General features: G+C 38.2%; 1 protein-coding gene across 1 annotated transcript; it reads right to left on the bottom strand.

Moving 5' to 3' along the window:
* Positions 1 to 9202: 9202 nt before the first annotated feature.
* LOC131336722 (uncharacterized) lies at positions 9203 to 18699 on the bottom strand. The gene is made up of 7 exons (XM_058372660.1): positions 18266 to 18699; positions 17255 to 17595; positions 14167 to 14352; positions 13921 to 14022; positions 13774 to 13845; positions 13542 to 13658; positions 9203 to 10691 (listed from the first exon to the last, which is right to left on the bottom strand). Exons 1-7 carry the CDS (start codon positions 18501 to 18503, stop codon positions 9441 to 9443), a joined length of 2307 nt encoding a protein of 768 aa, XP_058228643.1. The 5' UTR covers positions 18504 to 18699; the 3' UTR covers positions 9203 to 9440.
* Positions 18700 to 25553: the final 6854 nt, after the last annotated feature.

Genomic DNA, 25553 nt, shown 5'->3' with positions numbered 1-25553 from the left:
ATCAAGTATTTAACAAAATGAGTTATTCATATTCAAGCAAGTTTTCATAATACCATTGAGACTGTTGCAGTTGAAACAGGTCAAGTGGTTTCTTGGTCCTCTGCTGATACATGTGGATTTAGGGCTAAAGAAGAGGGGCCTCTTTTGCTACTCAAACCATAGTGGTAAATATTATTCGTCCAGTAGTGGATCAAAGTCTGAAATGAGCAAAAGTCCTGATAAAAGGGTCTGGTCGAGAAAGAGACACAGCATTACAAACTATTCGTAAAAACAATATACGATTATCTTGCATACGGAATGTAACATTTAAATCTAGGATCCGACTTGTTTCATAGATACCAATGGGAACTGAAACATTATGGCAAGGAAAAGTTTGATTAAGATGGAGGAGAAAAGGAAAAAATTGGAACAAAAATATGATTTGATTCGTTGATCCTCAAAAAAAAAAAAAAAAAAAGCAAAGTTCGTTCGGTGAGTGGCATATACATCACACATCCTGGATCAAGTAAAGACTCTGGGTTTCCAGCAAGTCACAGCTACATCCATTTCATTAGAAATTGATGATCTTTTAACAATACTGTCAAAAGGATGGCTAGCTCAAGAGTTTTATTAAAATAATACTAGTACTGTATAAAATTCAGCCTTTTTTATAATGAGAAAAAATTAGACTAGTATTTTTCTAGCCATGGTTGAGATAGGCCAGTAGGTACGTCCGATTTTGGCTAGTACAACCGTACAGGCTGCAGGTATTTTTTCCGGTATGAATCACCAAAAGTACGTCTATTGTTTTGTTGCTGGTGCAATATATACCGGCTGGGACAGACGGGAAGGGTACAAGATTCACAAAGTTATCCTTGATATAGCCATCACATTATTCAGATCATACGGTTCCTATAACTAAGCCACGATTCCAAACAATCCAGAAACCTGTTTGGATCGGATCGTGGATTTCCAAGGAATTTTTCAAAATAATAGAAAATGGTATCAAGAGTACATAAATAATAATGTATCATTTTTACTTACAAATTCATCATCTTAATCTAAACAGACGCCATGTGCAAAGATTTTTCTCCAATTTTGTGGAACCAAATATTGAAAAATAGATAAAACATTTTGCAAAAAATATTTTATGGTCAAACAAACGGAGGCATAATGAAAGCAAGAAAGAGATTATGATATCTGTACTTAGATGAAACTCTCTTGGAATGACTCGAGCCAACTTATTGCACTAGGGTCATGTTCCTATACTTGTAGACCTCTAATGTTAGGTTAGCAATGTTGAAGTGAAGATTCTAAATTCCACATGGCAATTGACCGATAGGATCTGACTATATAGCCCGAAACGTACAGCACGTGAAGCTTTTACTAGGTACTACATAATCGGATTAGTTTCTTCTAATTGCCTCAGTTATCTAATTTAGAGGTCAATCACTTAGTCAAAAAAAATTAATATACTGGTCAACCTGATTACAATATCTAAATGATTATTGAGTTCTTTACCTAATTATTCAAGAAAAAATTCAAGTAATTACTTGTTTTTATGCCCCTATGGTAAGCTTAAATGATACATTTGGTGCCTTGCCATTAAAAGAGTATAACGGGTCCATATGAAGATTGGATTTGATGTATGATTCATCGACTAAATTTCAAAGATAATGCTAAATTTACTAAAGGAGAATGTAGAAAGAAAAAAAGGTAGAACGTCAATTCTTAGCAAATTAGGCGCACAATCGTTAAAAAAAGAAAGAAAAAACGTACCCCTAATGTTACAACTTTCAATTATGATTTTAAACAAGGAAAAAAATGTCAAATATTTCCATCATGGAGAAAGTTTCAAACCGTAGGCAAACGACTAGCTACAAACGATTCCGATTCACTCTTTGAGCATTTTTTTATTTTTTCGATCTTGTTGCAATCACATAACCACCACCACCACCACACCCACCACCACCGACGCCACCACCACCACTCCATCACCACGCCAACATATAACGTTATATGTGTTACAAAAATTTCTATTATCTTTTTTTTATTCCTATTTTGAGCACTTCCTTTCTTGAACCCTCCACCTCTTAACATATAATGTTATATATGTGACAAAAATTTATCTTTTTTTTTTTTTACCAGTTTTGAGTCATTCCCTTTTTGAACCCGTCACACCTTAACATATAACGTTATATGTCTCAATCTGCGTTTTTGTCTTATGTTTGGTTTTACATCAACAAAAGTGCATATATAATCTTATATGTCACAACTTGTCCTCTGTACGTTAGCAAAAATGAAGATAGATCTGAGACATATAAAGTTATCTATTGATATTTGGAATGTATTGCCAACACAAACACATATAATATTATATGTGTATATCTGAACAGACTGAACTTTGTACCATGCCAAATATGTTCTCTGCATGTTGAAAAAGTGCACATATAAACCTATATGTCACTATCTGCGTTCTTGCCTTATATTTGGTAATACATTAACAAAAGTGCACATATAATCTTATATGTTCCAATCTGTTCTCTATACGTTATCAAAAATGAAGATTGATATGAGACATATAAAGTTATCTATAGATATCTGGAATGTGTTTCATGCCAACACAATCACAACATATAATATTATATGTGTATACCTACCTGGAAAAAAAATGAATACTTAGATTTCTCTATTTCTCTTTGTAAATGGAAATGACTAATGACAAACAAAATACAAATATCTATACATAATCCGTGTGTATATCGGTACAATTTCCACCCCCTCATTCATTCCTACAATCTACAACAATTTTGGTTGAATCATAGTAAAATATAGGTGAAAATAAAACCTAAACGTGTAAAGTCGCCGTATTAGAATCAACAAACGCAACAACAGAGAACAGATCAATATAATAACTAGGGGCCAAACATTGGATCGCCTGGAAGGTGCAGGAAAAGCAGACACCAAATTCCTCCACAGGCAGCGACCACTTGCCAGGTCCACGCAGGTCCAGAACCCCGTCTTCATTACCCCCAAAACCTGTATTTCATAAAATAGAATCAAGAAACTGAAAAGAACAGAAAAAGAAACCTTTGATGTTAACGAAAAGGAGGAAAATCGGGACCTTGGAGGATCCATTGACGGAATCGGGTTTTGCGAAAGATTTGGTGTAGCGCTGACTGAATCTTCAAGGATTTGGGGCTGAGATTTAAGGTTTTTGAGGACGAAAAAGCCGGCGAGAATGGCCGAGAGGAAGATCAAAATTAGTCTCAGCGGGCACATTTTTCTCTCTTTATTTTCAAAGGGGAAGGGGAAGGGGAAGGGGAAGGGGGGGGGGGGGGGGGTGTGTGCTCCATATTTGTTTTTGTCTAGGGTTTCTCTCTATATGATAGCATATATAGGAGGGCATTTTTGTCTTGGTTTAATTTTTTTTTTAAAAGAAGTGGACTTAAGGCCTTACTAAACTATATTAGAGAGGTTACAAATATTAGAAGTGGACTAACTGGGTTACAAGTTCTCTATAGTAGACCTTAGACCAATTCTTTATAGTATTATTCACTAATAGAGAGGGGGAATTGCATTTCAGTGGGAAGAAGGGCAAAGAAATGCAAATTCATTGGGAATCATCAAGTCATGGAAAGCCAAACAAAATTGCACATGCATGGTATTTTAAAATTAGTCGGACAAAAATGTCAGTGAGCCAAAATGACGTCGTTTGCCATTGTGACATCTAAGTCATATCCTATTTTTTTGTGAAACGCATCATTTGCTTTGTAGAGACCCGTATTTTCAGAAAATATTTAAAGGTTACATAAATGTCGAAATTGGGGATAATGTGAAAAGCGTGTGATTATTTGATTTAGGGTTTAAAGTGTTGAAATTGCTAATAGAGGGAGTGCTTGTGTGATTTGCATGTGTTAGTATAAATAGGTAGGTGTGTGTGTGTGTAAGAGATCATTTATCCCATCTCTCCTCCTCTTTACACACATGGCTCTCTATCTCTCTCTCTCTCTCTCTCTCTCTCTCTCTCTCTCTCTCACACACACAAAACCCCACCCAATACCTCAATAACCTTACAAATCTAATTCTTTTCCACCTTGTGATCCTGTGTTGAGCTTGGGTCTTGTTGGCTTGGGCTTGGGCTTGGAGCAGAGTATCTCGATCAATTTCAAAGTTTTGGAGTTAGGGCTCGTCCGAGGTGGGTTTCAATCTTCGCTTCGAGGTAGGGATTTCTTCTCCTCTTCTATATGTTTATGTGTTGATTTGGTGTAAAAAGTGGTGTTTGATCCCCATCCTTCGTTGAGTTGAAATCTGTCAAAAAGCTGTAAATCGCTGCTCGTAACCTTCTGGTATCGATTCAATCAAAACGGTTGTATCGATATGTCAAACTTACTTTGACTCCGGGCGCTGAGGTATCGATACGTCAAATCACGTCAGTATCGATACCAAGACCCTTAGGGACAGTCTTGCTCCTGCTGATCCCATTTCGATTGTTTTGAGGCTCGATCACTTCTAATCCCTTTTGGACACCTCCTAACCTATTTCAAGCATGTTTAGTTAAATTCCTTTGATTAATCTAAGTCATCCTCATTTTATTGGACTCTCCCTATTAAGGAAAGGTTAGAAGATTACTTGATTAACACTATATCAAAATGTATCTTATGTGCTTTGTAGAGACCCGTTAAAAAAAAAAATTATATAATCCCGACGTTTCATAAAAATGTTAGGATATGGATCAAATGTGATATGTGTCGTAATTATTTGTTTTGGGGTTAATGTGATAGCATGATTAGTGGAAGGGTGTTAGTGTAAGATGCATGAGTGTATGGGCGGATGTGTGTGTAGGGGATAATTTTTCCCATTCTTATATCTTAACCCAGGACACACACACACCTCAATCTCTCATTCTCTCATTCTCTCCCGAAACCCTCTCTTCGGCTCTCTCTCTCTCTCTTTTGCTCTCAACCAAAAATCCATCAAAACAACATAAAACCTACACAAACCATCGCCATTTTACCTTCTATTTGCATTATTGAGCCTTAATTCTGTGGGTCAAGCTCAGGGAAGGAGGAACTGGCTGATTTTAAAGTTTTGGAGGCTAGGGCTTTGTTTGATCTCATGAGTTCGGCTTTGATACTTGAGGTAGAGAAATCTAACTACTTTTATGTGTTTATGAGTTGATATAGTGTTTGAGACTTGATATTGATCATTGGATTGAGATATGCTGTTGAATTCCTTTGAAATCCCCACAATCTTCTTGTTGTCCCGTTTTCTGCTGTTCTGCCATTTTTCTGAGTTTTTTTCCCAACTTCGAACAGTCATAACTTACTCGTCCGATATCGAAAATATGCAAATTATATATTGAATTCGAGATCTTGAAGTCAGCTTTCCAGGACCACCAGAATCACCTTAAAACTCCAAGTACACAGAAAGTTATGATTATAGGAGTGAAGGTGTGTCAGCTGCCTCGTTTTCTGTTGTTGCTGTCATTTTCTGGATTTTTGCCCAACTTTGAATGACCATAACTTCTTCATCCGATGTCCAATTCGAGCGTATGATATATCAATTTTGAGGTTTTGAAGTCATCTTTTAATTGCCACCGAAATTACGTTGACAAGTTAAGTATATAAAAAGTTAGGACTATAGAAGTGAAGGGTGGTTAGTTGCCACAACTTAAAAATGAGTTTGATAGACCTTAAATACTGCACAAAAGTTGAGTTATGAATTTATGATGAGTGTTGTTTGAAATGTGGTACGAAGACACATGAACAATAACTGTGAAATGATGACGATCGTGGAAAATGTGAGATGGACGTGATTGTTATACTCGTTGGTATGTGGGTGTTGCCCCTTTAATGATTGCAGTATATTAGACCCTATTATGAAGTCGTATCAACAAGTTTACATCGTGAGTAATTGTGATTATGGGAACAGACCCAGGTAAAGCCGTGGTGACCCAAGTGCCTTGTGAATGCAGGAATAGACCCGGGTAAAGCTGTGGTGACCCTGTTACGCTCTGAAAGAGGGAATAGACCCAGGTAAAGCCGTGGTGACCTAAGTGCTCTGCGGATTTGAGAATAGACCTGGGTAAAACCACAGTGACTCTCTTTTGGTTCGACTTAGGGAAAAGACCCGGGGAAAGCCGTGGTGACTCTAAGGGCGATGTTGGTTGTATTGAACTAAGAATTTGGGATATTATTGTAGTGTATGGTGACTTGTGGTAACAGGTTTCATGTGGGATTTTAATTATGCTATTCTTATTATTACATGTCGTTCGATTTTTCATTTGGTAGAGTGTTGCCAAAGAGGCATAGATGACCTACCATAGTGTGACACGTTGAGGAAGACCGGTATAGGCATTCGCACGTTAGGCTATAAACGGAATCTAATTGTAGGGATGTGTTAAACGATGAGACGTGACACAAGAAAAAGAGGGTTAATGCAAGAAATTCCTCGAGTTCTTAGACGTCTTGAGTGTGCAGCACGTTCATATTTGGCTCTAATTGCTTTTGTCTATCGACGTGATCTCCTTCTTTTCGCACTTGTGTTCTCGTATATACATAAAGTTAGCATAGATTTTTCTACTGAGTTAGTGTAGCTCAACCTATCATTTTTTAGGTGTCTCATCGGAGCTGTAGCATGGGGTGCTATGCATGCATGTGATCTTATATTTTGAAAGCGACAACGAGGAGTGATTCTCGCATCTCATACAATTTCTTTTTTTTTTTTTTTTGAAGATGAACTTGTAATTTTATTACTTTCTTAAACGGAGGATTATTGTAAACTCTTACTTTTCTTTTAACAAGCTGTGTAACTTTGGGGCCACTGGGCCAAAGATGTAAATTTGGAAATACCTTGGAGTTTGGAAGTGATCTGCGAATTAGGGAAACGAAAAGTCTTTTGGGTAATATTTGTATTATTTTGAGGATTTTATTTTTGAAAAGTCTTTAATATTCGTGTTGAAAATCGAGGTCGTGACATGCTTGATCGTATGTGGGTGGATAATTGTGACACATTTGTAATGTTAGCACGATGTTGTGAGATGATTGGGGAATAATGGAATGAGTAGACCTTGGAATAATGAATCGGTTAGCATGAATGTGTAAAGAAATGGGGTGTAGGGGTCACGTAACGCAAGGGGTGATAATATGGTGACCCAAGTAGATAAAGTTCACTATAAGGTAAGGAGTGGTCACGTAACGCTAAGGGTGGTAATACGGTGACCCAAGTAGATAGAGTTCACTATAACGCATGGAGTGGTACTACAGTAGTCCGGAGTGTGATTATACTGTAACGCAAGGGGTGGAAATACAGTCGAGTGTGACAGGGGATAGACTGTGGTGTAGTGGACGTCAGTATTACTTGTCATGGCTTGAACTAAGTGCTTGTCTGAAATTGTGGCATGCAATAGATTAGGATGTTGCGAACGTCGACTTATTTTTTTGCATCTTAAGCCCTATATTTACTCATCTTCTTGGGAGTTGCTGGATTTCGTTGAATGTACTAACCTTGTTATCGTAAAAAGAGTGTGTGAGTTGGTTGCATCTCTTAACTGAACTGTATCCTCCATGTCTTTCTTACCTTTGCGCTTATCTTTATAATATAGAATTGGTAGAAGATTTTCCTACTGGACTAGTGTAGCTTAACCTATCATCATTTTCAGGTTCGAACGTCTGGAAATAGCTTGCATGTGATGTGTGCTAGATTTGAAGGGTCGTATCTTGGAAGCTAACTTGGATAGTAACTTAGCCAACTTGTAATGACTTTCTTTGACAGAGATGTATTTGTAACTTAAATTTCTTAATCTCCTTTGATAGAAACGTTTGTAAATTCAAAATTTATCATACTTTGTGGAGTATTTGAGTAACAGTGGGCCGGAGTGCCATTGTTGTAATTTCTTTAAACTTTGAAGTCGGATTTGTAAGAATTTATTTGAATTTGGGACTCTCTTTTGGGTATGACCTATGTAAAGTAGACTTATTTCTGAAAAGATTTATTTATTTAAGTTAAAAATCGAAGGCGTGACATGCTCCTTGATTCGAATATTGTTGCACCTAATATTGACATTTTTATTGCACTTTGTCTCGAACAGATTGCCCCCAATGAGGACAAGTTGGGTGCCATTATCATGTCTAAGTTAGACTTTACGTATTGAGAAATTGAAACATTGATGTGTGAGTCTAACATTCTTCTTGGGCCTTTGGTCGGAAAAATTGCACTGTTTATCAAACTAAATTGCACTCATTTCTGGACAAATGGCAATGTGATGTCAGATCATACTTTATTTTTTGAAAATTGTATAATTTGCTCCTTCAATTGAATTACGTTGCACCTTATATGACGTTTTATTTCACTTTGTATGGAACAAATTGCCCCCAATGGGAGAATTATTAGGGTTTCACTTACAATGGGTATATTCATCCTTTCAGCAACCCGGTTCCTTGCACGCACAATAAATCTTGCCAGGCACAATATCATAAAAACCTCTCAATGAGTTTGCATTTAATAGCCCCTCTTCCCACTGAAAAGTAATTGCCCCTAATAGAGATGCAAACGAGCAAGATTATGGGATTAAAAAAAGAGAATAAAAAGTTCTCTTTTAATTGAATTTGTATTTGTACCAGGATACAGATCCAGGTAAAATTTCTGAATGCATGGACAGTACTACAAGATTATGGGTTTACTGCAGGTTTCTTGAGCTCAAGGCTATCATGATATGGACGATGAGAAGCCTTCCACTGGAGCAGCAGGACCCAAAGAAAGCATTTATTTAGGTAAAAGAGAAGTGCCAAAATAAATTCCTTAACCTAGATTTAAAATATCAACTATTGTATAGAGTCTATAGACCGATGGTAATAACTTTCGGATGAGATTCTAAATATTCTCTTTGCAGCTACCTCCCCCATTAATGAATAAGCAGCAGCTACCTCCACCATTAATGCATAAGCCGCGATCAGCCACCTGTTTACTGTTGGGCTTAAATTGTTTCATACTACAAGTCCATGGCTAATAGCCATATAAGTTATGGTGCATGGTAACATTTGGGAAGCTAAAGAACGTGGGTGCAAGTTTATTCCAGCTAAAATCTGAAAGCACAGTACAACTGTTTCTTGAAGAAGAGGTCCACATGCATTTCAAAAAGTGCCTGTCAAGTGATTACTATATTATCTATAACTTCTGATAAGGTCAGTAGGACATAGCGCTATTTTGTATGCAAGCAGAATTACAAAATAAATTGGAAGTCATCAAATTCATAGAGTTTACTCATATGGCATCGAATAACATCCAAAAACACAGGATAAAAACGATACAGGAACCATAGGCGAAAAGAAAAGAAAAGAAGAAACACAGTAGCAATAGTAGGAACAACATAAAAGCTAGATAGAAGCAGCAAAGCTAGTGTTTGGTAGAAACAGAAACACCTAGTTATGATCTCCCAAGATGATCAATATCCAAAACATTCAGCGGTGTGTTCCGATCACCTGACCAGTTGCATCGTACTGAGGGTATCCACCAGGCTGGGGTGACAAACTTTTACCGTAAGTGGCAGCTGCAGTTCCATAACTACCTGAATGATCGTACCCAGTTGGCGGCTGTGTTGGAGCTGGTTGAGCATAGACAGCTTGCCCAGCCGGCGGTGGAGCACTAGCATAAGCAGCAGCTGGATCCACGGAACCTTGATAGCCACCATACCCTGCTGCTGCTGTGTTTTGAGCTGCTGGTTGTTCAGTGTAACCAGTAGGGTATGAACCGTAACCTCCAGTTGGTCCCGCTTGAGCATAACCTGCAAAGGCCTGCTGCTGCTGCCCATAACCGGGAACAGGTCCTTGCTGGGGATAAACTGGAGCAACAGATCCTGTGGCCACTGGCTGCGGCTGCTGCTGATTAATGTTGTACCCATCAGAACCATATGGCTGTGGATAGGTTTGCGGGTATGTCTGTTGGGATTGTGGTGGTGGTGCAGCATTTTGAGGATACTGCTGCTGGGTGGGTTGCACTGAGATGGGACCAGTATGATATGGCATATTATCACCTGGTTGAGTCCCCCGAGGTGGGCCACCATAGTGTTGTTGGGCGTAAGGAAGTGGTGCCTTACCATACTGCTGATCCTGGGGAGCATAGCCCGGATGGGGGTAGCCAGCCCCCACTGGGCCTGGCTGTGAACCGCCTCCTCCATAGGAGGGATGATAAGGAGCCTGGTTATCATATTTTGCTTCATTGTATCCATGACCATGTCCATAGCCCTGTGGAGCTTGGGAGGAATATGGAGGAGCTGCCGGCTGTGGCTGTCCGTAATTGTAGTTATAATTTCCCTGTGCAGGGGGCGGAGGACCCATGGGAGTAGGGGAAGGGCCATGTCCATGACTTGATGCTGGAACATCACCCATATGACCACCGTAATAGTCATACCCACCACCACCACCTGGTCCCTGCTGCAACATTGTTGATGGAGGATGCCTTTGCTCCCATCCTGAACCAAAGCTGCCACTCCTTGAAGAGCCCATTTGCTGTGGTGGATAATTAGGGGGCGGAGCATACTGTGAATTCTGAGATGGAGGATATGATCCTCGTTGCTGATAATTGTACCCACCTGACTGTGAAGGATGAGGAGGACCTCGGTGGTGACTCCATTGGGACTGTACACGTGGACGAAACCCCTGCTGCTGCTGCTGCTGATTATAACCGCCAGATAGAGAGGACGACCTCACCGTCTAGTGAAAGCAAGTAGAAAGGGAGGCAACAAAAGGGACAAAAAAACCCAGCAGAAATCAGCACCCATTCTGATACTCAAAATACACCATTAAAATGATTATGTTGCAGCTAAGAGTCAGCTTCCTCATTGCGTTAGAGAATCAATACGTCATAAACGAAGCATTGTAAGTAGCAAACAAAGATGAAAAATAATGAGAAGAATGTATGCCAACAAGATAAGCAACATAAACTGACAAATAGAAATGGAAAAATAAGATACAGAGATAAAAAACCTCAAGGTTCTTTAGCACTTACAGAAGACAATATAGGAAGTTGATATATGCTCCCAATTTACCCTTAACTACACAATTCAAATACAGCCACACAAGATGGCCAAAAACAACATTAAGATACGACAAGTGAAACAAAAGAAAAATCTCCCAGGGGGCAATAGTGCTTGAGGAATAAGAAGTTAAAGGACACCAACAAAGTTCTCATATGCAACACGAGAACAAACAACGTAATAACATATCCCCCCAAAAACACAATTCTTTCATCAAACTGAAACAACACAGGTTTTCACCGTTCGCTTCACAAAAGACTTAATAAGAATATAACCAATCTCTCACCAATGGAGAGAACTCACCCTGACAATCCATCAACTCTTAAACAAGACACTTCTTACCATCTCAAATTTATGTCACCACTAAGTGACGTTTACTACTTGCAAATCATGTCTTCCAAACACCTATGTCACACAACCATGTTCCTCAATAGCTTCAAAAGCTACAAAACTTGCATCAACTTTGACTGCACGAGTTCCAATATGTGGGCACACATAGGCGAGGCTATTGCAATTCACACAACTACATATCAATTTTCCCAAAACGCTATGTCACACAACCATGTTCCTCAATAGCTTCAAAAGCTACAAAACTTGCATCAACTTTGACTGCACGAGTTCCAATATGTGGGCACATATGGGCCAGGATATTGCCATTCGCACAACTACATCAATTTTCCGAAAACGCTTGTGTACCCAACTAATAAGCCCATCAATGGTAGTTTTATGTCAACCACCGCCGCTTAAATCCATGAATCACATAGAATTAATAAAAGCAATCTCCTACTCAAAAGGAGAATTTTGCATAAGCAACTTATTGGCAGTGGAGTACTGACAGGAGAATTACATAGAAGCACCAAGCCGTAGTTTAGATGGCGTCGTCTAGGAGACTGGGACACATGATATTCAGCACAGAATTGACAAGACTATCAATATAATAAAACAGAAGATTGCATATGAACTCTTTCAATTTGCTTAAATGACAAGAATGACAACACTACTTCCAAACAATAATTTGCTCACTACGATTGTGCCAAATCTCAATGCAACACAAAGGACATACCGAGTTCATCAAGAGTTCCAAGGATAGATCAAATCAATTCTGGGAAAAGTTATACAAGCTTGAAGCATGATGACTCAACCAGGCATGCCACTACACTATTGACTCTGATGCAGAGGAAAATTGGGACGCCAGAGAGGACTAGGACCAACACAATGTGGTGGTAATAGTATTAGTATTATTAACCTTAGTTTTAAGTCTCAAAAGCAATCTTACCAACTATTAACATCCTGCAATCGCGAGTGTTAATGCCTGATACCTCTCTTCAGTGGATGAGAGTGGATAGTAGTTGTTTATTGCTACACCAAGAAGGAAATGCTGACCCCATGAGGAAGGCAATAGCCAAATCTGCATTTTTAAAGCCAAACCAATTCGAAATCGGCACTTTCAGGATAAATAAATCAAGGCAACCCTCAGCTTGAATAAAAGATCTTCCTAATTGCACTCAGATGACCTTTGGCATGGATCATTCATCAATGGCTCTTTCATAAAAATCGCAAACTCTCTTAAATTCTATTCTAGGCAATGAAGCTTTCACTTTGATACATTATTATGCAACAATTCTTTCTTCAATGAAAGAGCTCCACTCAACTGTACATTACATAGAAATGGTCACAAATACATGCAACTAACCAGTGAGAAATATATCCATCCGACTATGAATCAAATATCGCTTTGCAATATAGAGAGCGAACAATATATCCGAAAATGAATCGATATATTGCTTTGGCATATAGAGAGCTACTACATTTCAAAAGAAATCCATATAACAAACCAAGGGAGCCCGATATGTCCAGAGTTTGCATCATTGTTTCAATCTCGGTTTCCAAACCTAAAACGTCTATAAACAACCACAACAATCACAGGCCCCCTGGACATTCCATCATCATAACACCACTAATAATGAGTACTCTGATGTAATATAAGAAGTAATTATCCTGTCTACACTAAAGAGACCACCAACTAATGCATGCTCTCTCTATCTCTCTCTCCAAACTACCACATGATACTCTACCATCATAGAAGAATTCGAACCTAGTTTGAAATATGGAACCAAAGCATACAAGTTCTCTGGAGAAATGCTTAGATAACTTATAAAGCCCTACATAAGGTAAGATGGGTTAACGTGCTAGGTAGGAGTTTGACACACCTACAGCCATACATGAAAAAAATGTGCAGTAAAGAACAAAACATTTGAGACAACATAGACGAGTAGGACTATGCATTCTACACTTTATTTAGATCATATTATATGCAAGTTACCAATCAGTATGTTTGTTAATTTCTTCCTATCATCTCCTGCAACATGTATAAAAAATGAATTCCATGAATGTGGGTAACATAAAGGCGATTGTTTAACAATTCAGTTTCTAGGCCTTAAGAGGATATGGAAACAGCAACAATATAAAAATGAGAAACAATATCCACTTCAACTGCACAAAGGAAAGCTAGAAAGTTGAAACAAACCTGATCCATAACTTCTTTTATCATTTCTCTTGCCATTTCAATCTGCTTCTTATCACCAGAAACACGCACTGTCCTTTCTTTAGATTGGTCACCATCAGGGGAATGTTGTGGTGTCAACTATACAAAATGACATTGTCAGTATTTATTAGATCTACAGCTCTTGTGGAGGATAGTTATTACATCTGTTGAGACACCGACATTTATCGTCCCATACATCTTAGAGCCCAACTACCTGAATACGTGCCCCTGATCTGGTTTGTAGGCTTTTAATAGTCTCCCCAAATTTGCCTATGATTAAACCAACCTGGAGTACAAGAAAGTAAAGTTATGGCAGGTGGCAAAGATAATGGCAACCAACAAATATGGAGACCAAAGTCACCTTCTCAAATGGAACTTGAATCAGAATTTGTTCTGCAGCTCCTGCAGCTTGTACGTAACTAACACCCCTGGCTACAAGGGAAGGGGAACCCCCTGCATCTGCCTATAAAACCAAAAGTTGGCTTATCAAATGCAAATCACAGCACTATTATCCAAGAGAAGGAAAAAAAATTTGAAGTATAGCAGGTTAAACATGAAACGGAGTAAGAACAATTAAGAACACTAAAACGAAATAGTGGTTTGGAACCTCAGCTATAACATCCTTTATCAGCCTCTCAGCCTTGTTTATACTTTCTAAAGTTCCTATAAGTTCCGCAGGCCTGGTGGTAGAATTAGGATCAGAATCCGCATCCCTTGTGATCTGAATCTTGGCACCTGAATTGATTTGCAAAAACCGAATAGTTTCCCCATGCTTGCCAATAAGAACTCCAACCTGCCAAAGTCCACACAACAATCTCTTTAGAAACAACCATAACCAATGAAAAGTTTGCAAAAGTGGCAGTCACATCATTTGCAATGTTCAATGTTCTGAAAATCGCTAGGGGCTAGTCGGGCCGAAGAGAGGACCCTAGCACCTAGCCCGACTAATCGGGGACTTATAAGGACTAGAGATTAGTCGTTTTTTATTTGTTTAAAAATATCTCATCAACTCCCCAAAAGTTAAAGAGTAAGAAATGACATAAAACTACGAAGAAAAGAATGAAGACTAAAGTAACCACTAGAAAGTAACTAGTAACAAATAACCAGTCAAACATGAAGTTCGAATCTCAAAGTTAAAAATAAAATGAAATTAAGTACTTAACAGATAAAAACCGTATGCGAAACATCTATATATACATACATATAGAATTATAGACATATATGCGTTTTTGTAAAAATAACACTAAACCCCTGGTCTTTTTTAATATTAGACTTTCAACCCTTGAAATTTTTACAACTTAAGAAAACAACTTAAGAAATAGACCCGCCAACTAGTCGCCGCCTAGCCGAGCCAATAATCCCCAACTGGCCGATTAATCCCCAATTAATTCCTGACTACTGTACAAAACAGCTACTCAACTCCTAAACCCTAAAATCAAGGCGGCACGTGGCTGCCTAGACTGATTTTAGAACGCTGATAATGTGAGAGATACGATTATTATGTATTTTGTCTCCTTATCTGCAGCTATTTCAGCACCAAAACCATAGCTACGGCAAACATTTACATCTTCTAATGTTTTCTTATCCTTTTTCTTTTGCGATGAAATGACATGTCCAATTCTTGTTTCACAAGTAAAGCTACATCCATTGGGCCACAAATCTCCAGTCAACTTAAGAACTCCCAAGTTGAACTTACAAGCCAAATAATGATGATGCCAGACAGCCTATAACCCACTCTTTGGCTGTGGAACTTTTTCTTGTCCCACTTACATAGGCTGCAAAAGATTCTTCTAAAGAAGAAACGGAATGTGCTGAAAAAGAGATAAGAACCAGAGGAGATACAGCCTCAGAAACAGAGACCAGTACTCACTCAGGGTCAGTCTAAAATCCATGACAAAAGCAACTTCTAGATCCCCTCTGTTGAGACACAGACATGATTGTTTTGACAAATACTCATCTCAAGGGCCAGTTCCCCCCACTTTTCAAATTAATTCGAATAGACCTTAACATTGCATGAATTTGACCTCAATAAACCATAGATAAAATCTAGAACGGGAATATGCAGGTCTTTTTTTGTTGATAAGACAAGAATATGCATATATATGTCATCGGATTTTGCTCCGCCATTATATGGTGACATATAAACCAGGCAGCTCTCAACATAGCTCATTAGAGAAAACGGATTCATGTAGCCCGCCCCAATTGATAAGGCTTTGAATAGGCCAGTTCCCCCCACTTTTCTTACTAATTCGAATAGACCTTAACATTGCATGAATTTGACCTCAATAAAGCATAGATAAAATCTAGAACGGGAATATGCAGGTCTTTTTTTGTTGATAAGACAAGAATATGCATATATATGTCATCGGATTTTGCTCCGCCTTTATATGGTGACATATAAACCAGGCAGCTCTCAACATAGCTCATTAGAGAAAACGGATTCATGTTGCCCGCCCCAATTGATAAGGCTTTGAATAGGTAATCAACCGCAATGGTAAGGACCAAGGACAGAGACTTCTAAAGGGTTGCGTATGGAGTCCGACACTTAACAGCCAACACCTGCCAGACACTCTGAAAGATTGTGTCGGAACTTGTCCAAGAATGTATCATTGGTTCCTTTTTCTAGAACAGGACACTCTTCAGTGCATTACTCGGGCTAACATGAATACAATGTTCAAACACTTAGTAATACGATTCCATCCATCTCTTCGTCTTTAAATTATGTCACGTATGAATAAAATATTGATGCACACAGCATACACAAACATACAAAACAGTTGTTCCAAGCGTGCCCTCGACGTGTTGGGTCCTCCTTTTATGGGGAAAAAAAATCTAAGATCAAGCGTGTTAGTGTGTGTCCGTGTTACTTGGCTTCAATGTGTCATTCTTCCTCCGCTCAAAAGAGAGTTTTACAATCCCCCATTTTTCTCAAAGGAGAGTTTAGGCCCCATTCCAGATTCTCAAATAAGTACTTAAAAAATAATGACCTATTTTCAAACTTAAAAATAATAAGCTTACGAAAATAATTTTTCAATTTTTTTTTGCAAGGTTTGATAGATCTCATTGAAATATATCAAACACGATCCATATTGCATATTTTTTATTTTAGTAAGCCTATTATTTTTAAGCTTGAAAATTGCAAATAAGTACTTATTTTTTAAGGGCGGAAATCGGAACACCACCTAACATTCATTGTCCCAAGTAAAATTTCATACATGAATCCAATATAACCATCAGTATCAAATAGTCAGATTTATCTAATTCTAATGCTAAGGACATGGGGGACACAAGAAAACTCAATGTTTCTTATACACTGTTTTTAATTTATTTTCTCGGGCAAACGGTGTTCGGAAGGTGTCATAAAGCATTTCTACATACTGAGATAGTTTTATGCATAGTGCTAAGATGTATTAGATATAGAAAATACTAGTATGCTTTCTACATGAATGTTCAACTGAACATTTGGAACCCAACCCACCTAATGTCAGAAATTTCCGTGTAAAATAGAGCAAAACTATGAGTTACTTCCCTTTTTATTACTCCTTATGTTGAGGCGAGGTGAAAGGAGATGAGATCAATCCAAAAAACGGCTCTTTCACACAACAGAAACAAGAAGTAGCCACTAAACCGAATGCACAATGTCCTATACAACACCAAAAGAACCCAAGTTGGTCATTATGTAGTATATTATTCACCTTATTATTCGGAACCTCCATTTTCCGAGACACGGCTTCAGTCTCAGCTGCAGGTTCCTGTTCCTCAGAATAAACAACCGCTGCCTGAGGAACTTCTGTTGAGGGTTCCTGATGCTCCCCGCCACCAGACGGTTGTTGCTGGGGACTTTCCAACAGGGTATTCTCAACCGTAGGTGGCTGGGTTTCTTCCTTCGACTGATCATCAGAAGAAGGTTGTTTGTCATTCTCAGTGTCCGGAGCTTCATCAGTGGGTTCTTGAGCATCCACTGACTCGGTATTATGTTCCACAGATGGCAGTTCAACGTCCTCCACCTTCTCTTGGAATCCATTCACAGTGACACCTACAAAATGAGACAATGTAGCATTACTACCGCACAACCTAAACTTCAAGCAAGAAAATTAGTAGTAACCAGTAAGAATACAGAAACAAACACAGTTAAACGTACACAAAAACCATCAACGAATACACCACTATGGACTGACACGACTATGCACCAGGCACGCAAGCATAAGCAATACTTAGAGAGACAAGTACATGTGCATGTAAATCTTTCTTGAGACAATTAGATGTGCATGTTCATTCACACAGAAAAACGCAGGCAAATGCATTTAAACACAGGAATACAACAGACAATGTTCTGTTTCAAAAGTCTCTAGGTGCTAGTCGGGTGGAAAAGGGTACCGAGAGACTAGGCGCCAATTAGTCAGCTGCCTAATCTAGGAGTTGGACGGGACCACTAGTAGGCCTAGGGTCCCCAACTATTTTCAGCAAAGAAGCGGAGGAAACCCTAGAAATTGATAAGCTTCCTGTTACATGTTGGGGCCTAACAAAACTACAACAAAAATGAACGGAACCGGATAGAGCTAAGTTCGCCGATAAACAACAACGGTAAGCTCCATGGTTTTCATATCATAACTCAAAATTTTTGCTAAAAATCTATCTGCAAGAATGTACGAAAATGTTCTCTCGGGAGAAGAGAGAAAAAAAAACCCAACCAAAAAGATGAATACCTAAGCCGTCGGGATTCTCCTCCAAACGAGGTCGTTTAGCTTCGGACTCGTCCGAGTCGCCACCAACCGCAGCAGCTCCGTTCTCCTCCTCTACCCCCTCGTCTCTCTGTCCCGAATCCGCTCCGTTGACGTTCGTGGGGGTCGGCTCGGGTGCATCCGGCTCCAAATCCTCGTGCTTCCGCTTGAGATCCGACAGCGTAGGGCTCGCCGCCGCCGCGACAATCTCTTCCTCCGCCATGACAACTTGCGTTAGGGTTTCAGCCGGGCAATTACAATCTAAAAGGAGATTTTCTTCGTAAATTGTACTGTGGCGTGATGCGTGTGTGTGTAGGAGACGACGATTACCGAGCGGAAGAGGACATGGACACGACTATATATATGTGCGTGTGAGGTTGTGGGACTATTAGGGCTCTCTCGCTCAGATATTTTTTTGTGATTTAGGGTTGAATTGTCCACACGGGTGAGGCAGTAGTAAACCGGCCGGTCTAGCCCATTTCATAGGTCCAGGCCCAGATCCTACTGTCTGCAGGCTGTGGTTTGGGGCCGAACTTGGGCTTTCAGCCGATCTTTCTAAACTTTTTAAGGGGTTTTTAACAGATACGGTCTTTTCTTCTTTGGAAAAATAACGGTCAAAGATGTCTTTTAATAATTAAAATACTCGTTAAGAACATGCTGAGAATGTTTGTTAATATTGAAAATGTCATTGACAGGTATTAATTATCAAAACACGTCTTGAGCCGTCATTTCCCATCTTCTTTTTTCCTCTTACTCTTGTAAGCTTCGGGTCAAATTTTTACATAGTGTATTATTTTTCATCTCGATGAGAGGAATTGTAAAAATATGGATTTAAAAAAATTAATGTAAGACGACAAAAAACCCAGAAAACTTACTTTTTATCTTAATAATTTATTGATGTTCAAAAGAATTTGGTATTTCTCCTAGAAATAATTCCGATGACATATGTAAACGAGCTCTTGTCAATCAATTAAAAATTAAAATAACAATATTAGGGGTTGAAGTAATAGGCTTGACTTCGTTTAAGATTAAACTATTATGATATATAGAAACCAAATTCAAATACTCCACCATTTATGCATTTTGACTATAGGTGGCAATTTCATCCGAAATTAATAATCAATCATTTTTCTTCTATTTTTGGTTGGTTTGGTCACACTTTATTTTATTGGAGAAGACTGTCATAGTTAGATTATTAGTTTGGCTCTATCCAAGATATTTGTAATGAACTTCATTATGGAAGTACCGCTAGGCTATTATTAATATAATCTTCTCCATTTTGTCAAAAAAAATCTCCCTATCTCTAAAGAAAATCTCTAAATGTTGTACTTTGTTCTTCCCAAAATTATAATCCTTTAATTATTTTTGTAATACTTTGGACTTGAAATTACAATTTGGTTAAGAAAGAGGACATTGGGCCTCTGTTTTTTCTTCTCGTATGTATTGTACAAATAATATGTATACTCCAAGTTAAAAGTTGTTGTTATTTATATTGTTCCTTTTAACCACTAAAACTTATCTCAATGAAATTTGAGTCATGGGTTGGAATGTATATTTAGGGGCTTGTCCTAAAATATTAAGTTTAGTGAAACGGTAAAGGCCAAGAGAGGCTATTATAGGAATTTCTAGTGTTGTTTTTTCTCAAGTTCAAAAAATATCCACACGTTTTTTTAAAAGACAGTTACAAGTAGTCCTATTTAATAAATTGTGCTAAGATAAAGTCATATCTATTCAAAGGACGTTTGCTCTTTGACTAAAAAGAAACATCTCAACTTTTAACCTGTAAATGACCCATATTTGTAAATTTCTCGAGTCGCCAATGCTCTTACCACTAGGCACATACCATTTCGTTGATAATATTGCAAAATTTAACATATGTTAACATTTTTTCAATAATTGTCAAACTAATCTATGTATGATACATATGATAAAAACGGTATTATTTATTTTAAATAATGTGAATTTTCTTGGAAATAAATAATTAGTTAGTATTAGGTTTGGCGACATAATTTCTATTTTTCGCAAATGGTTACCTTTTTGGCGTGAAAACCCTTACTTTGTCATCAAAAGATACTACTCACTAGCGACGGAATTTGGGTTTCCTCGTCAAAAACTACCCATTGGCAATGAAACTTGTTTTTCCTAGCCAAATCTGACTTTTTGGTGGGAAACTAACTTTTTGGCGTGGGAAGATGAATTCATACCCTTTTGAAGACTAAATTCCATTTCTTCGCCAAAAAAATTCCATTGACTGAAATCTGATTTCCTCACCAAAAGGTACCATTTGACAAGGAACTTGGATTTTTGTCACTAGGTTTTGCTCAGCATAAGAATTTTACCAATCTCTGAAAGGTTACAAAGATTAAAAGGACAAGGGCAAGCCAAAAAGAAAAATTACTAACCTCAGGCTACTTGAGACCCAAATGCTGGCAAGAGACCAACGAAAAGAAGCAAAGCCCAAACCCCAAAACCCAACAGATCACCCTAATTGCCAATTGCACCCAAAAAGCTGCCCACACCGGAAAAGCTACACCACCGCTACCGGAACTCAAGGAACCTACTCCTGAGATGCAAAGAAACTCTTTCGTTGCACGTAGACCTGATGTCGCCGTCCTGCACCGCTGAAACCCTGTCGTCTTGCTACCAAACTGTGAACATGCCACCTTAAAATCCACCACCGACACCTTGCTCCACAAAAACTGCCTCCTTGCTGCCAAAACACCATAGCCGTCGCCCTCAAACACCAACAAAACATCTCAAAAAATGATGCCCAAACAATCCCAAAACTACTACAAAGCTCCAATACCTGAAAATAAAAAACAAACAAAACCCTAACCCTAGACAACTACAAACTCCACCCCAGGCCCACCGCCTCCGTCGCTGCCTTAAAGACCCTTGGAAACAAACAACTAAACCAAACTCCGGCCAACAACACGCTGTCAAACAAAAGCCCGACCACAACCCCCACTCCATCAGCAGCCACCAACACCGAACCGGCGATACGTGCTCGTGCCCTCCTTCAAAAACACCAAAAATGAAAAGGTAGGCCGACACAGCTAGAGATGAGGGCTGCGAAACCAAAGGCCGCATGGGACCCACGCCATTAAGCACAAACGGCGAAACGCCACCAACAACCGGAACCACATGGCCGTTAAGCGCAAAAACGAATCCAACCAAGTAAAGAACCGATGGGGTAAGATGGCAAAACTGGTAGGAACGACAATGAAAAAAGGTGAGAACAATCGAGACGAGAAAGGGGTAAAATGTAGAAGAAAGGGGAAGGGGAAATAGAGAAAAGGGAGAACCCACCCCCCCCCCCCCGGCAGCAGCGCAACTTGAAAGGGTTAGGAGGGGGAGAGGGAGACGAAGGGTTTTAGGTCAAAAAATGTTAGTGAGACAACTACAAGTTGAGTTGGTTTGTTGTAGTGATTGTTATTGCATCTTTTCTATTTTAGTTCCCATTTCATACACAACTTTTAATTTCACCCTTGGTTTTGAGTTATTCACAACAAAGGAAATCATACTTCTTAAATTGGTTGCCATTCTAAAGGTGCAAATAAGTTGTTATAGCTCTTATGCATATTGTTCTTCAAATAATGAAGCTTTCTAGCAAACAACCAAATTTTAAGAAAAACTACACATGAGAAAAAGGATAATAACACTATGAGGAAGACATTAATTTAGGCATTTTCCTTAGTTGAATTTGAGGGGCCTTCACCATCTTCTCTATTGTACTTCCACACTGTAGACATTATCCCAGAACATTTTGCCATTCTTGCCCTTTGAACCTACACAAGTGACATATATTATCTAATTTAGGCACTACTTGAATCACAGTTGTGGTTTACAAAAACACTATGAGAGAAAAGAAAAAAAGTAGTATATACCAATAATCAAGTGAAGAAGCTAAAGTTGTCTATTTCCAACTTTTAACATTTTCCCTTTTTAACGGTTAATTGCTCCACGAACCCATGATTTTGAACATGAGGACTGAGGAGTACTTTATAATAGGTGAATAATCAATCAATGATCATATATAACATGAGAAAATACAAGTACTGAAGGCATAACTTAAGTATGATATCATACTCTGTCTGGTGTGCTCTTGTTGATGGTTATAGTCTTCAAGTTGTTAGGTCTATTCTGAACATATTTCTTTAATTGTTGGTCATCCATCGTCTCAATCTCGTTTATCTGTTTATATGCATGGTAAATGAAAACAAGTTACGGTGAGTAAAAACACTGTACGCACCGAAACTATATTTACGGAGTATATTTTAAAACTTCAAAAATTATCCCAGCAAAAGGGTCAGCTCTCCAGCAAAAATTATTCACGTCAAATATTGTGAATAAACTATTCATCATAACAATTGGAATTTAATAAATAAATAAATAACGAATGACTAAAAGCAAATCAAATGATTCTATTAAAATTTAAAGATAATATGCAACATCATTCAAAGCTAAGTGAACTAAACCCTATTACCGAGATCATATATTGAAAACCATGTAATCGTAAAAGAACTTGTAATTGTATAAGCTCAAATTATAAACTCAAATGGTTACATTTTGTATAAAGAAATTTAGTTTTGATATTTATAGATAGGACTATGGGTGTTATTGTCTACTCAGCCAAAATACATTCTAATTGTAACTTTGTCATTTGCATAAAATTTCTCTTAGTACAACTCTATAAAAAAAGACACCAATGTGATTAACCAAAAGGAAAATAACAAATGATAAAAGGTTTTATTTACATACCCAGGTTAAAAGATTTGCCAATTCATTTTCCAAAGTATTTCTTTCCTTGTCAAAGACTTTTTTCTTCTCTTGCCATATTTGAGCCTTTGTATCCATGGTTATTGTCTTGCAATTCATTTATCTTCTTGTGTAGACGCCATCTCTTTCTGCAATTGACACAATAAGTATACAACACAAAGAAAATAGGGTATACTATTGAGAGGTATAATCTCTAAATGTATGACATTAATTGAGCTTAACAAATGTAACGGGAATGGAAAGCCAAAGCCAAAGAAAAAGGCATAACAATCTTTTTATACGTAGTAATAAAGTTTTATCACGATGAATATGTAATGAAGCCAAATGTACGTTGCAAGGCTCCATTTTTCAAGAAGCTGCCCCATGTGACATAGAAAGCCATATAAAGCTTCTGGAAACATGAAAAAAATATGTGTGAGAGGGGAGGGGAGGGGAGGGGAGGGGAGGCCCGGGGGGGGGGGGGGGGGACCATCCAAAGAAGTGGTTACATGCCTTTTAGGGGGTTGGTTAATTACATGTGAAAGAGCAAAACAAAGTCGTTAGATTGTCATGCTTTTCACCCTAGTAGCACATGATTCCAAACCAGTTACCACTCTTTTTAGTATGCTAATTTTAGTTAATAGTGTACGTTTATATCTTTTCGTAATAGCATCTCTAATATAAAATGCAAGTTTGGCTATTTAATTTGCATTAAATAACTTTTCAGTGGTCCCTTTATGACTTGCATATGTGCTATTAGGGCTTGTGGGACTGACTTTGACTTTTAGTAGATTCAGATGATGACACTTACAAGTTATGGCGACTGTTAGCACAACAATATAAAAAATGCTTTCATTTATTTATTTATTTATTTTTATCTTAAATATACCCATAATTTTATGGGAGACTTAAATATTCATCCTTAGATCTTAGCCCACGTAATAATTCATCCCGGTCATTTTGAACATTTATGTTTTCATCCTTTCAAATGGTGAATTACGTATCTTACCCTTCTAATAATATATTCATATATATTTTATTAAATTGACATCCTAAATCAGTGGGATTCAACCATTTTTTAATTTAGTAGGATTCAACCATTTCCAAATTTAGTGGGATTCAATCTCAGTAATTACAGGAGATAAATATGAAAGATGATTTCAAAACTTAAAAGATTTGTAATAACCAAATTTCACCGATTTACATTCGAAAACCATATTTATTTTTTCATTTATACCACGTATTATCATGAAACCTTTTGGAACATGGTGGATTGACCATATTTTTATTTTTTGCAAAATTATCATTAAAAATATTTCAGAACATATACAATATTCGTACTGACCATATTTTTCATGGTTAATTTGTCATGAAAACAATAAACCAAAATCATGAATTCTCGGCGGAACTTGAAAACCCATAACATTCCGGGAAAATAGCCCTTTTTTGAAACATGGTGGATTGACCACGTTTTTATTTTTTGCAAAATGATCTGAAGAAATATTTCGGAACATACACAATACTGACCATGTTTTTCATGGTTAATTTATCATGAAAAACAATAAACCAAAATCATGATTTCTTGGCGAAACTTGGAAATCCATAACATTCCGGAAAAATAGCATGAAAAAACATGAATATGAAATGTTTTTTCAATCTGAAAAATAGGACTCTAATCATGTTTAGCCGGAAAAATAAATAGAAGAAGAAGAGGAAGAAGCCATGCAACAGAATGAACTTGACGTTGTCGTCATCGTCCAAAACTGCGCGCCCACGAAGGTCTCTGGATGATGGTGCCATACACAAGGAACGCCAAGTAGTCGCCCGTGAGAAACCCATCCTCCTCTTTGTTGTGCTTGTGACCCCTAACAACGTTTCCGAAGACGTACATCTTACCATCAACGGTGACGAGGTAAGGATCTGTTCTAGGTCTAAGCATTTTCAACCCTTTCTTCCATCCACCTGTGGGACTGTACGTTGGTGTCGATGTAATAGACGTCGTTGTAGTACCTGCCGAAGTGAAGGTCTTCTTCCTCCTCCTCCTCCTCCGTGTCACTCCGGGCGGAGGCGGTGGAGGAAGAGCGGCAAGCATTTGTCGAACGGCGAGCGCCGTCGATTCCGCCGCCTCAGCGGTTGCGGTCATCCCGTTGTGACCTGGTCAGCAACAATTTGCTTGATCGGTGACGACAATTGGCCGGATGAGTTTTGCAGCTGCAATGGTCTCGATTGGTAGGGGTGTGACCATCCTGTTTTGATTGAAATGGTTGATGATGAAATGGTTTGTACGGTGGTTTTTGGGAGGTGGTGGTCCAGATTTTCGGGATTGGATTGAATTATGGGCCGGGACTGCCGGAGTTATCTTTTCATCCCATTTTCTGTGATATATATATATATATATATATATATATATATATATATATAAAATATCCGAGGACACTATTGGTTTATGAAAAAATGAGGATGAAATCATAACTGTTCAAAAAGTGCAGGATGAATACTTACGTGGAATGAGTTT

This window comes from Rhododendron vialii, chromosome 8a (assembly GCF_030253575.1).
Source record: "Rhododendron vialii isolate Sample 1 chromosome 8a, ASM3025357v1".
In the NCBI taxonomy this organism is placed as follows: domain Eukaryota; kingdom Viridiplantae; phylum Streptophyta; class Magnoliopsida; order Ericales; family Ericaceae; genus Rhododendron; species Rhododendron vialii.
The sequence above is the reverse complement of the archived record's forward strand: the minus strand, read 5'-3'. Positions and strand labels throughout refer to the sequence as shown.

What these genes read in the sequence shown, in the direction of transcription:
- LOC131336722 (XM_058372660.1), bottom strand. Translation starts at nt 18,503, where the DNA reads ATGGCGGAGGAAGAGATTGTCGCGGCGGCGGCGAGCCCTACGCTGTCG. An exon ending in TAAAGGATGTTATAGCTGAG is followed by an intron (nt 14,023 to 14,166) that starts GTTCCAAACCAC and finishes TTGGTTTTATAG; the next exon opens with GCAGATGCAGGGGGTTCCCC. An exon ending in TAAAAGAAGTTATGGATCAG is followed by an intron (nt 10,692 to 13,541) that starts GTTTGTTTCAAC and finishes TGCTTTCACTAG; the next exon opens with ACGGTGAGGTCGTCCTCTCT.